This window comes from Capricornis sumatraensis, chromosome 13 (genome assembly GCF_032405125.1).
Source record: "Capricornis sumatraensis isolate serow.1 chromosome 13, serow.2, whole genome shotgun sequence".
In the NCBI taxonomy this organism is placed as follows: domain Eukaryota; kingdom Metazoa; phylum Chordata; class Mammalia; order Artiodactyla; family Bovidae; genus Capricornis; species Capricornis sumatraensis.
The window spans coordinates 27,279,417-27,293,615 of NC_091081.1; the positions used below are offsets into that span (position 1 = coordinate 27,279,417).

General features: G+C 37.7%; 1 protein-coding gene across 2 annotated transcripts in view; it reads left to right on the forward strand.

Moving 5' to 3' along the window:
• Positions 1-14,199, forward strand: part of CDK19 (cyclin dependent kinase 19) — a 167,264-nt gene that overhangs the window by 47,792 nt on the left and 105,273 nt on the right. For both annotated transcript variants that reach the window (XM_068985255.1, XM_068985257.1), the window contains exon 2: positions 13,739-13,814. In XM_068985255.1, coding sequence (XP_068841356.1) covers positions 13,739-13,814 — 76 coding nt within the window. The remainder of the gene's footprint in view (positions 1-13,738; positions 13,815-14,199) is intronic.

Here is a 14,199-nt window from a genome sequence, read left to right on the forward strand (position 1 = left end):
GTATGGTGTAACTAGCCTTGCTTTCACTGAGCCACCACACTGATCAGAAACCTCAGTCTTCAGCTGTCTCTCTGCCTTGCAGTCTCTTGTTTACATGTACACATATGTGCATATGTATTTATTCACCAAATACTTCTTTAAGTACAATGTTTCTATATATATTTGGCCACAGTAGATAAGACTATATCTGGATGGCCTCTTGAATGGATTCCTTTCATTCTTACCATATTTATTCTAATTTTGATCTTCATCAATCCTTCCTAGAACTTTTACAATGTTCTCTCTACCTCTGGCTTAAATCCTGTGATTCATTTTACATTCTGTCTCATTGAGAATACTTGCTTGATCATGTTTCTTTTTTTTTTTTTGATCATATGTTTCTCTTGCTTGAAAACCTCTGGTGCTTCCCATATTATATAGGAAAAATGCTATCTTTTTAGCATATCATACAAGACTATGCTAATTCCATCTTCTTTGCTCTTTTTATGTATTACTTCATCTTTTGGGTTCTAGCTATACCTGTCTTCTGCTGATTTCTTGAGTATAATGTGGATTTTACTCTTCAAACTTTGTTCATACATTTCTGGTGTCCATAAGGCTCTGACCCCTCTTCTTTGTTTAATGAAATCCTGCTTATGTTTCAAGGTCAGCTTGGAATGTTCCCTTTGAAAATTATTTACCTAATATCCCTCTTTATCTACTCCCTGCACCAGAACCAAACCGTTAACATTCTTTATCTGATGTACTTTGCACATTCATCTGTTACAGTGCTTATCAGATTGTATGCCTTGCTTTTGTGTTTCTCAGTGTAAAGGTTCATAAGGGAAAGAATCATCTTGTTTTTTCTTCTGTTCTTAGAGCACAAAGCCTGGCACATAGCACATGCTTGGTAAAGCATTTCTGAAGGAAAGTCTGACATTCCATGTTACTTTACCCTCTGTAGCAGGTAAGTCTAACTTGAGATCATGAGTTCTCAAAGGAAGATGATAGTTTATATAAGGTAATTGGTTTACACTAAATATCTGCTAATGATTTAGTTCATTCGCTCAGTCGTGTCCGACTTTCTGTGACCCCATGAACCACAGCACTCCAGGCCTTCCCATCCAGCACCAGCTCCCGGAGTTTACCTGAACTCATGTCCATTGAGTCGGTGATGTCATCCAACCATCTCATCCTCTGTCGTCCCCTTCTCCTCCTGCCCTCAATCTCTCCCAGCATCAAGGTCTTTTCAAATGAGCCAGCTCTTTGCATCAGGTGGCCAGAGTATTGCAGTTTCAGCTTCAACATAAGTCCTTCCAATGAACACCCAGGACTAATCTCCTTCAGAATGGACTGGTTGGATCTCCTTGCAGTCCAAGGACTCTCGAGTCTTCTACAACACCACAGTTCAAAAGCATCAATTCTTTGGTGCTCAGCTTTCTTTATAGTCCAACTCTCACATCCATACCTGACTACTGGAAAAATCATAGCCTTGACTAGATGGACCTTTGTTGGCAAAGTAATGTCTCTGCTTTTTAATATGCTATCTAGGTTGGTCATAACTTTTCTTCCAAGGAGCAAGCGTCTTTTAATTTCATGGCTGCAATCACCATCTGCAGTGATTTCAGAGCCCCCAAAAATGAAGTCAGCCACTGTTTCCACTGTTTCCCCATCTATTTGCCATGAAGTGATCGGACCGGATGCCATGATCTTCGTTTTCTGAATGTTGAGCTTTAAGCCAACTTTTTCACTCTCCTCTTTCACTTTCATCAAGAGGCTCTTTAGTTCTTCTTCACTTTCTGCTATAAGGGTGGTATCATCTGCATATCTAAGGTTATTGATATTTTTCCCGGCAGTGTTGATTCCAGCTTGTGCTTCATCCAGCCCAATGTTTCTCATGATGTACTCCGTATATAAGTTAAATAAGCAGGGTGACAATATACAGCCTTGATGTACTCCTTTCCCGATTTGGAACCAGTCTGTTGTTCCATGTCCAGTTCTAACTGTTGCTTTCTGACCTGCATACAGGTTTCTCAAGAGGCAGGTCAGGTGGTCTGGTATTCCCATCTCTTTAAGAATTTTCTCCTGTTTGTCGTGATCCACACAGTCAAAGGCTTTAGCCTAGTCAATAGAGCAGAAGTAGATGTTTTTCTGGAACTCTTGCTTTTTCCATGATCCAGTGGATGTTGGCAATTTGATCTCTGGTTCCTCTACCCTTTCTAAATCCAGCTTGAACATCTGGAAGTTCACGGTTCACATACTGTTGAAGCCTGGCTTGGAGAACTTTGAGCGTTACTTTGCTGGCATGTAAGATGAGTGCAATTGTGTGGTAGTTTGAGCATTCTTTGGCATTGCCTTTCTTTGGGATTGGGATGAAAACTTACCTTTTCCAGTCCTGTGGCCACTGCTGAGTTTTCCAAATTTGCTGGCATATTGAGTGCCGCACTTTCACAGCATCATCTTTTAAACTTAACGCTTTAAAAAGATATTTTTTTATTTTTGTCTGCGCTGGGCCTTCATTGCTGGGTGTGGGCTTTCTCTAGTTGCGGTGAGTGGGCGCTACTCTCTAGTTGTGGTGCGTTGGCTTCTCATTGTGGTGGTTTCTTGTCGCAGAGCGTGGACTCTGGGGCACTTGGGCTAAATAGTTGTGGTGCGTGGGCTTAGTCAACCTCATAATGTGTGGAATCTTCCTGGACCAGGAATTGAACGCATGTCCCCTGCATTGGCAGGTGGACCCTATTTTTGATACCTGAATCATGAAGTGTTACTGCAGATATGTTTGTTTTAATTAAAATCACTTCTGAGCAGTAAGAATTTGCCATAAATAAGACTTTCTGAAATTTTATTATTTTAGAGCTTTTAAAATAGTAAATGTTTATCTGAATTAGAATTCTGAATGAAACAAATAATATAAATGAACATTGTTTAGAGAAAGAAGTATATTAATTAATAAATCAGTTTTAAGAAAGATTAAATAAAAGTAGTCTTTCTAAAGAATGGAGGTTAAAAAATAGATTTCCATGTTGCAAGGGAATACTTGGCTTGAATAAGATAGACTTTTATGTACTTTGGTGATGTTTAGAGAATGAGTAGATGAAATATATGACAGATGAAACATAAAGAAGGTGCTGGTATTATTCGACATTATTTGTTAATAAGAGGAATACAAAATAATAACAGTACCCTGTGGTGGTGGTGGTGGTGGTTCGTTTGCTAAGTCTGGTCCAATTCTTTGCAACCCCATGGACTGCAGCACTCCAGGCTCCTCTGCCCTCCAGTATCTCCTGGAGTTCACTCAAATTCATGTCAATTGAGTTGGTTAACCCTGAGGTACAAGACTTTTAATATTTTAGAATTATTTTTTAAGGAATATTGTAATTTAAAAATCCTGATAATTAAAAATGCTATGGTGTTGAATTGTTATGGCAAGTCAAATGATATGATGTCTGGGTTTTGTTTCAAAATAATCAAGAAATGTGGAAGTACTAGCAGTAAGACTGGCCATGTGTTGATAATTGTTGTAGCTATATGATAGAGTATCACTATCATTTATTTTGTAAAGAGTTTCCAAATAAGGACTCAGTACTGCTAGGCTGAGTGAATATAGAGTGATATTGAGTAATTCAGAATTACCAGTGTAAAACTAAATGATAATTCTTTAGTTTTGTTTTCCAAGTTTTTATTCCATATTGTTTTGTTTTTCTTTTTCTATGAGATATGGAAGCCTCTTAAATTGCTAAGCCAAATCATCACATATTGAGGGAAAGAGATATAACATTGATTTATGGCAGCATTCTTCTCGAAGAAAACAGTTATTGACAACCCCACAGCTAACATCATACTCAGTGGTGAAAAGCTGAAAGCACCCCTCTAAGATCAGGAATAAGACGAGAATGCCCACTCTCACCATGTTTATTCAGCATAGTTTTGGAAGTCCTAGCCATAGCAATTGGAGAAGAAAAAGAAATAAAAGGAATCCAAATTGGAAAGGAAGAAGTAAAACTGTGATTGTTTACAGATGACATGATAGTATACATAGAAGGTCCTAAAGATGCCTCTAGAAAACTGCTAGAGCTCATCAATGAGTTCAGTAAAGTTGCTAGATTCAAAATAAGTACCCAGAAATCTTTCGCATTTCTATACACTATCATCAAAATACCGGAAAGATAACTTAAGGAAACAATTCCATTTACCATCGCAACAAAAAGAATAAATACCTAGGAATAAACCTACCTAAGGGGGCGAAAAGATCTGTACTCCAAAATCTGTCAGACACACAAAAAAGATGATGCATGTGGAAAGATAAACCATGTTCTTGGGTGGGAAGAATCAATATTGTTAAAATCACCATACTGCCCTAGGCAGTCTACTGATTGTATGCCATCCCTATCAAATTACCAATAACATTTTTCACAGAACTGGAACAAAAAATTTAAAAGTTTGTGTAGAAACAAAAGACCTTGAATAGCCAAAACAGTCTTGAGAAAGAGTACTATATTTCTGGTGATTTCATTAATTTGAATTATGTTCTTAAAGTTTGGCAAAGAAAAAGGATGAATTCATAGAATTGTTTTTTTTCTTAAGGGATGTGAGACAGAAGTTCAGAAATTGTTCTTTCTTCCTCCTGCTCTCTTTTTCTCCTTTGCTTATTCCCATGTTGCCTCAGTTTATTTTTGAGGTGCCAAAAAAAATTATCTATGTGCTACTTCCTCCAATCCAGTATCACATCTGTGGGCTCAAGTCCTTTAAATCTGAAACTCCTTCAGTAAATTTTTTTTTTAACTGAGGTATATTGACAAGCAGTATTAGTTCCAGGTGTAAAACACTGTAATGATTCAATATTTGTATATATTGTGAAATGATCACCACAGTAAGCCTGTAAACATCTTTAGGGCATCTCCCTTTTGGACTTCTCAGATATTTTATTTTTGATTAGAGTTTTTCTTTCTAGCTAAAAGAAAGATTTACAAGCTGAAGAATCTTCAGAGATGTGACCCGAGTCTCCTTCTTAATGGTATCATCCTCTGCATCAACCAAGCTCAGAAACCCAGACTTATCCTGGATCCAGACTTCTTAATTTTCATTATTTGTTCATTTGGTCCTGCCAATTCTTCTAACATGACTATCACAAGTATTCCTTCTTTTTGCCAGTCTTACTCTTGCCATTCTGTTTTGGAGAATGTTGTGCTTGGAAGGTTTCATCTGAGATCTGCTTCTGGCTGCCAGCCTAGCTTCTTCATTTTCATGAGGAGGTTTTAACAGGATTGTCGTAAGCCCCTTTTGGAAGCTAACATTCTGTAATGCTAATCCAGGGTCTTTCCTTGTCACACTTTCATTGCAGTAATCTCCTAATTGTTTTCCATGCCTCTGATCTCAGTCCTTTCTAATAAGATTAATCTTTGTACATAACTGTCCTTGCCATTAGGATAAAATCTTGTATTTACTGGTCTCTATTCATGTTATCATTTTTCTGCTTAGTTGTTAATGGCACAATTAGACAAATGGAAGTTTCACCCATCTTCACAGTCTTTCTCTCCTTCGCCTACATAATCAAATTAGTTACTAAATTCTGTCACCCCTAATGTTATTCAGTCGCCAAGTCATGTCCAACTTCTTGTGACCCCATGAACTGCAGCACACCAAGCTTTTCTGTCTTTCACTGTCTCCAGAGTTTGTTGAAGTTCATGTCCACTGAGTTGGTGACTCTGTCTAACTATCTCATCCTCTGCCACCCCCTTCTCTTTTTGCCTTCAGTTTTTCCCAGCATCAGGGTCTTTTTCAGTGAGTTGGCTCTTCACATCAGGTGGTCAGAGTATTGAAGCTTCAGCTTCAGCAGCAGTGTTTCCAATTCATATTAAGGGTTGATTTCCTTTAGGATTGATTGGTTTGATCTTGCTGTCCAGGGGACTACTCTCAAGAGTCTTCCTCAGCACCACAGTTGGAAAGCATCAATTTTTTGATGCTCAGCCTTCTTTATGGTCCAGTTCTCACATCCGTACATGACTACTGGAAAAACCACAGCCTTGACAACATGTACCTTTTGTTGGCAAAGTAATGTCTCTGCTATTTAATATGCTGTCTAGGTTTGTCATAGCTTTTCTTCCAAGGAGCAAGTGTCTTTTAATTTCATGGCTGCAGCCAGTCCATAGTGATCTTGGAGCCTAAGAAAATAAAATCTGTCACTGTTTCCACTTTCCCCCCTTCTATTTGCCATGAAGTGATAGGACTGGATGCCATTATCTTAGTTTTTTGAATGTTGAGTTTTATGCCAGCTTTTTTACTCTCTTCTTTCACCTTCATCAAGAAGCTCTTCAGTTCCTTTTCACTTTCTGCCATTGGAGTGATATCATCTGCATCTGAGGTTGTTGATATTTCTCCTGGCAATCTTGATTGTGATTTATCCAACCCAGCATTTCATAAGATGTACTCTGCATATAAGTTAAATAATCAAGGTGGCCCTATACACCCTTGACATACTCCTTTCCCAATTTGGAACCAGTCTGTTGTTCCATGTCTGGTTCTAACTGTTGCTTCTTGGCCTATGTACAGATTTCTCAGGAGGCAGGTAAGGCTGTCTGGTATTCCCATCTCTTTAAGAATTTTCCACATTTTCTCGTGATCCACACAATCAAAGGCTTTAGCATAGTCAATAAAGCAGAAGTAGATGTTTTTCTGGAATTTCATTGCTTTCTCTGTGACCCAACAAGTATTGGCAGTTTGATCTGGTTCCTCTGCTTTTTCTAAACCCAGCTTGTACATCTGGAAGTTCTCGGTTCATGTACTGCTGAAGCCTATCTTGAAAGATTTTGAGAATAACTTTGTTAGCATGTGAAATGAGTGCAGTTGTGCAGTAGTTTGAGCATTCTTTGGCATTGCCTTTCTTTGGGATTGAAATGAAAACTGACCTTTTCCTGTCCTGTGGCCACTGCTGCGTTTTGCAAATTTGCTGACATATTGAGTGCAGCACTTTAAAAGCATCATCTTTTAGGATTTGAAATAGCTCAGCTGGAATTCCAGTACATCCACTAACTTTGTTTATCTTAATGCTTCCTAAAGCCCACTTGACTTCACACTCCAGAATGTCTGGTTCTAGGTGAGTGGCCATACTATCGTGATTAACTGGTTCATTAAGACTTTTTTGGTATAGTACTGTGTATTCTTGCCACCTCTTCTTAATCTCTTCTGCTTCTGTTAGGTCCTTGTCGTTTCTGTCTTTTATTGTGCCAATCCTTGCATGAAGTGTCCCCTTGATAATCTCCAGTTTTCTTAAAGAGATTTCTGGTCTTTCTCGTTATATTGTTTCCCTCTATGTCTTTGTCTGTGTTCACTTAAGAAGGCTATTCGTGATACTCTGTGTAACTCTGCATTCAGTTGGGTATGCATGCATGCATGCTAAGTAGCTTCAGTAGTGTCCAGCTCTGTGCAACTCTATGGACTGTAACCCGCAAGGCTCCTCTGTCCATAGGATTCTCCAGGCAAGAATACTGGAATGGATTGCCATGCCTTCCTCCAGGGGATCTTCTTGACCCAGGTATCAAACCTGCATCTCTTAAGTCTCCTACATTGACAGGTAGGTTCTTTACCACTAGCGCCACCTGGGAAGCCCTTAGTTGGGTGTATCTTTCCCTTTTTCCCCTTGCCTTTTGCTTCTTTTCTATCCTCAACTGTTTGTTAAGTCTTGTCAGAGAACTACTTTGCCTTCTTGGATTTCTTTTGCTTTGAGATGGTTTTGGTCCCCATTTCCTGAGCAGTGTAATGAACCTCTGTCCATAGTTCTTCAGTCACTCTGTCTACTAGATCTAATTCCTTGAATCAAATCCTCACTTCCACTGTATAATCATAAAAGATTTTATTTAGGTCATACCTGAATGGCCTAGTGGTTTTCCCTACTTTCTTCAATTTAAGTCTGAATTTTGCAATAAGGAACTGATGGTCTGAGCCACAGTCAGCTCCAGGTCTTGTTTTTGCTGACTGTATAGAGCTTCTCCATGTTTGGCTGCAAATAATGTAATTAATCCATTTTCAGTATTGGCCATCTGATGATGTCTACATATAGACTTGTCTCTTGTGTTTTTGGAAGGGAGTGTTTGTTCTGACCAGTGTGTTCTCTTTACAAAACTCTGTTAGCCTTTGCCCTGCTTCATTTTGTACTCCAAGGCCGAACTTGCCTGTTACTCCAGGTGTATCTTGACTTCCTGCTTTTGCATTCCAGTCCCCAATATGAAAAGGACATCATTTTTGGTGTTAGTTCTAGAAGGTCTTGTAGGTCTTCATGGAACCAGTCAACTTCAGCTTCTTTGGCATTAGTAGTTGGACCATAGATTTAGATTACTGTTGAATGGTTACTGTTGAATAGATTACTGATGTTGAATGGTTTGCCTTGGAAACAAACCAAAATCATTCTGTCGTTTTTGAGGCTGCACCCAGTACTGCATTTCAGAGTCTTTTGTTGACTATGAGGGCTACTCCATTTCTTTCTCAAGGATTCTTCCCCACAGTAGTAGATATAATGGTCATCTGAATTAAATTTGCCCATTCCTGTCTGTCTTAGTTCACTGATTACTAAGGTGTTGATGTTCACTCTTGCCATCTCTTGTTTGATCAAGTCCAATTTACCTTGATTCATGGACCTAACATTCCAGGTTCCTATGCAATATTGTTCTTTACTACCTTGGACTTTCACCATGAGACACATCCATGACTGAGCATCGTTTCTGCTTTGGCTCAGCCTCTTCATTCCTTCTGGATCTTTTAGTTATTGCCCTCTGCCCTTCCTCAGTAGCATATTAGACCCCTTCTGACCTTTTTGCTTCTCACTGTTTACATATGAAGCACACGTTATTTTGTGGCACTTCCTTGGTTCCTTCCCTCTTCTTTTCCAACCTAATCTCATCTCTTGACCTTTGTCATCGTACCCTCAGCTTCCAGCTATACTGAATACCAGCTATTTCCTGAATATGCCTCTGTTAGTTTTTTCATGCCCTACTTCTGCCTGAAATTCTCTGACCCTCCCATCATGCCTTCTCTTTCCAGGAAACTCTTCCCTCAACGGCATTACTCTGTAGTTATCTTCCTTAAGTACCAGTGGCATTTTCTCTGTGCTTATAGTGCATATGTCTTGGGCACAGAGGCAGTTGTATCAGAGTTATCTGTTTATGTTTCCTACTCGTTCAAAATCTCTTTCCAGGTGGGTTGTGAACTCTGTGATGTCTCGGGTAGCTAGTCTCTAATTTTGTTCATCCTCAGAATTTGGCACAGTGTTGGAATGTAAAATATTGACTCTCCATTTGTTTGTTGCTTGATGTACAATAAAATAGTAAGGACCTTCTGTTTTCCTTCGAAGCAAAAAGGATTTTAACCCTGTAGTTTGAAGGCTGAAAAATTTCCCTCGACTTTGCTTGAGCTTGAATTCCCTCATCTTTTCTTTTTTTCTTAAAATTTATTTTAATTGGAAGCTAATTACAATATTGTGATTTTTGCCTCCCTCATCTTTTCTTAAAAGAGTCTTCTAAATTGTTTGTCTGTCATACATTCTTAGGACCAAAGATGGCCCAGGCTGAGCTGGACAGCTGGTAGTAGTATTGATAGGAGCCAGAAAGCCCTGGACATGTCTAATTATAACAAGGGAGGTTTGGCCAAATCTTAACTGCACTCATGCATACAGGCTGTTGAATGATTCTTCAGCTTGCTAAAAGTGACTGGTCGCTGGATACCAAGTTTGAGCATTTCTGAAAGGTATAAGACTATGTTTTTCATTAAACTGGTTCCTAATATTTCAATCAAAAGATGACTTCTGTTTCTTGAGGCTTGAGAAGTTCTTCCCTGAATTGCATTTAAATTTTCCCACTGAGTCTAGTTTTCTAACTGGGATAAAGCTTTCATTTTAAGGCTGCCATTTCTACAGTTTGCACAAGTATGTGCTTCTGATTTTTTTCTTCTATCTATAGAATTGCTTGCATCAAGAGTTTTCCAGAACATAGTGTCTCAGATGGAAAATGTAATAGAATCCCAGTCTCTGCCAAATTAATTTTTCTATTTTGTTGTTATATAATGTTCCCATTGAACAATTTTGTGTGTGTGTGTGTGTGTGTGATGAATGCTGAGAAGGAAGCTGGCATGCTTTTGATACAAATTGCAGATGTATAGGAAAAATGTCTTAAAAAATTTTTTTTAATTTATTCTTTTTGGCTCTGTTGCATGGCATGTGGGATCTTAGTTCCCGACCAGGGATCAAACTTAAACCCCCTGAAGTGGAAGCTCAGATTCTTAACCACTGGACAACCAGGGAAGTCCCAGGAGAAATGTCTTTAAAGCATTCTGTATTAAATAAAACCAGGTTTATACTATATATTTACTTTTAATTCACCTGGATTTATTTAGTAAACTCCTGTAATTATTTTCAGTGTGCAGTTGCTCTAACTGTAGTATCTAATATACACTAAAATTTAGCAAGCAGTTTCCCTGAAGGCTTTAGAATTACTTTGTCTGTCTTTATTATAGTAAATAATAACTTCTTTTATTTTAGAAACAAAATAGTTTTAAGAAAGAATTAAGCTGCCTCTAAGAGCTAGGTTGTCATAGCCATGGAGGCCAGGTTCACCTGATTTTCAGCCTTTTCAGGTAAAAGAGTAAATTGTACCTTTATGATACTTCATATTATCTGTGCCTGAAACATATAAGCTGTGGGGTGTGAATTTTCACATGAACTCCTGGAGAGGGGCTCTCACAGGGGACGGGAGTGATAAAGCTTCTGTGTCCCTTGTGCTAGCTATCAAAATATTTGTGGGCATTGTGGGAAAGGACAGATCTTCAGTTTTCATAACTAAGGTATTGGCATCTGACCACAGACTGGCACTGACATAGTGCAGTGATGAAAGTGAGTCCATATGCCCTCTGGGCTTCTGCCAGTTCTTCATATGGTGAGCCTCAGAGGTGCCGCATCCTCATTTTATCGTCTGCAGTTAACATAGAAGAGAACTGGTAATCATGTATGCGTCTTCCCTCATTCTCAACACAAAAGCTGCAGAGAAGCCTTAAGTCTGCAGATCTTTGAGTATTTTATTAATTTAGCAGATGGAAGTTATATTTAAACTTATTAAGTGAAATAATTACTGGGTTTGTTCATAGATCCTGCCATATAATTCAGAGCAAGAGGCCTATGCTTCAATCTATTCTGCTCAAGCTTTCAAATTCCTTTGACAGCCTGGATGTGAAATTCAAAAGTCATTAATGTGATGTGTTAATTTTTCACTTTTTGACTTACTGCAAAAAATCTTATAGTTTCCATAGCAACAATAACCTATCCAGATTGTGTAATATTCTTTACAGTATTAAAAATAAAACTATGCAATTACATGAGCTTCTGGAGCACTTCATTTAGGGAACTGAGTGAGGATTGGAATATTTCTTTAAAAAGAAAAGTGTAATTTCATGTGAAGATTTTGTCAGAAATAGTTTTTAACTTTAGGAATTTATTTAATTAAATACTTAGTAGTAGATACCTGATAGTAAATTTAATTATTGATTGTGTGAAATTTGCATTGTAAGCATTGTGTTAAGCATCTCAGACACAAACGCTTTCACAGGCATACCCACACATATTTTCAAGGTAGGGGGGATTTTGGCTTTAATTACAGTCACCTGCTGCTGGTGTTGATACTTCTTAGTGGCTTCTTGGTGCTATGTTTGGAGGAAACAGGATAGAAGGAAAGGAAAATGGGATCACTTAAGCTTTCTCTATCTTTGGTGTTGCTCTTTAAAACATGTCTTTGAAACATGTCTAAGGTATTACTTTGAAATACTAAAGATTATTTTAATAGTCAACTGTTTTCAAAGTGTCAAATTGTTTTTTTTTTTCTTTTCCCCTCTAATTTAAGAGACAATAGGATATTAGTACTAAAGCTGGTTAACGTAACTTTCTACATCTTAACACAACTGTTTTTCTTTTTTTGTATCACCTTCAATGGTCTTCAAGCCTGGGGGCTCAGTCGGTAAAGTGTCTGCCTGCAATGCGGGAGACCTGGGTTCAGTCCCTGGGTTGGGAAGATCCCCTGGAGAAGGCAATGGCAACCCACTCCACTATTCTTGCTTGGAGAATCCCATGGACAGAGGAGCCTGATGGGCTACAGTCCATGGGGTCACAAAGAGTCTGACATGACTAAGTGACTAACACTTTTACTTTTCACCTTCAACATATATCTGAGTGTGTGTATTTTTTTAATACAGTATAATTTATATATTTTCTCAGCAGTGTATGATAAACATTTTTCATGTTTCTAATGATTTTCATGATTATTATTTTAGTAATTGCAGAACAGTCTGTTGACATGTGGTGCAAATTCTGTTTATCAAAATGCTGCTTGTTTCCTGAATGCCATATATTGGAAGAAAAATGTATATAATATTCAGACTGTTGGAAAAAACCATAACTCAATTATTTGCCCAAAGCACGGGTGATTGTGAAAAATCTTTAAAATGCACATGAAATGATGTTTTAAAATGCATATTATGAATACACTCTTAAACTGCTTTATCTGCTAGTAAACAGAGTGGGGAAAATAAGCAATAGGTAACTAAGACGTTGAGGCACTACTTAGGTACTATCATTTGACGAAATCTTTATGAGATGATGATGCATTGTTGAAACTCTAATATAATCAAAAGGCAAAACTCGGAGGGCATGGGTTATACTCCTCTTGTCAGAATAACCAGTGATAGGAGTCACATTTGTTACATTCATCTGGGGCCTTGCTTTGGTTGGTCCTGTTGTTGGTACTCTGAAGATACCTCATTGCACTGGACACTCATTGGTACTATTTTTATGGATGGTATCCCCATTATTGAGCTGCTGTCTTCCCTTGGTTAAGCACCCTGGTAACTACTGATACCAGAGTCTCCCAGAATTCCTAATCCTACCTCCATTAATTGGAAAATTCACTGTAACTACCAAGTTTTTCCTAGGGATCTTGAGAATGAGGTGTTGGTGGCTAGTTTTGAAGTCTTTCCAAGGCTTTTGGTTGAGGTCTTAAGGCTTTGAATGTTGCCTGTCCTTGGTGAAAACTAGTGTGCCTCAGTGGGTCAGCAGGGCTTCCCTGGCGGCTCAGAGGGTAAGGAATACCTGGGTATGATACCTGGGTCGGGAAGATCCTCTGGAGGAGGAAAGAGCAGTCAAGTATTCTTCTGTGTAGAATTCCATGGACAGAGGAGCCTGACAGACTACAGTCCATGGGGTCGCAAAGAGTCAGACACGACTGAGTGACTAACTCACAAACACACACACACACACACACACACACAGTGGGTCAACATTTTTCTGTAACTCCTGTATTTATTACATGGGTCTTATACTATGAAATTATTTTGAATAAATATAGAAGTTTACATCTGTCATTTATTTTTAATGTTTATAACAGAATGCTCTCATAGACTCCAGATAATTAAGACAGTAGAATTATCTTACAATATGCTTGAGTTTATATTTATGCTTGTTTACTTTTTGAAACTAGTGTTGTGTTTAGTATCCTGTTCCATTTCAATTTTGTAGTTTGTGTTTTGGCTCTATATAATGTTTTCATTGTGACATGAATTTCTTTTGGTATTTCACATTTTATAATTGAAATGTTATCAGAAATAATAAGCAATGGATGCGTAGTGAGAGCGTTTACATATCACTGAGCTAGTGCATTTTCATTTTTCGTATAGTTATAATTTTGAATCTGAAAATATATAGAAAAAAATAATTTTTTTTGTTCCTATGCAGAAAAGATGAAAAAGAATATGCATTGAAGCAAATTGAAGGCACAGGAATATCTATGTCGGCATGTAGAGAGATTGCAGTAAGTGGACATAAATGTTATTTATTTTGTTATTGATATTGGGTGATATTAATGTAAATGTTTCATTAATATATAAATGTATGGTTATTTCAAAGATGTTAGTTTAAGAAAATTTTCTACGAGAAAAGTTGCATAAACCTTTTAATTACTTGAAAGTCATCTTTAAACATTCTCTTAAGTATATTTAGGATTTATAATCTTAAGAATACAGAACTGAATGATTTTTTAAATTGATTTAATTTATAATTGCATATAACTATTAATTTAAATTAGTAATTAATGTCTATCTTTCCTGTCATTTTAGGACTGATACATGTCTTTATAGAGAAGGGGTGATACTGCTAGATAGTGTGCATATTAAACATTTTCTGAAGAGTCCAGGTTT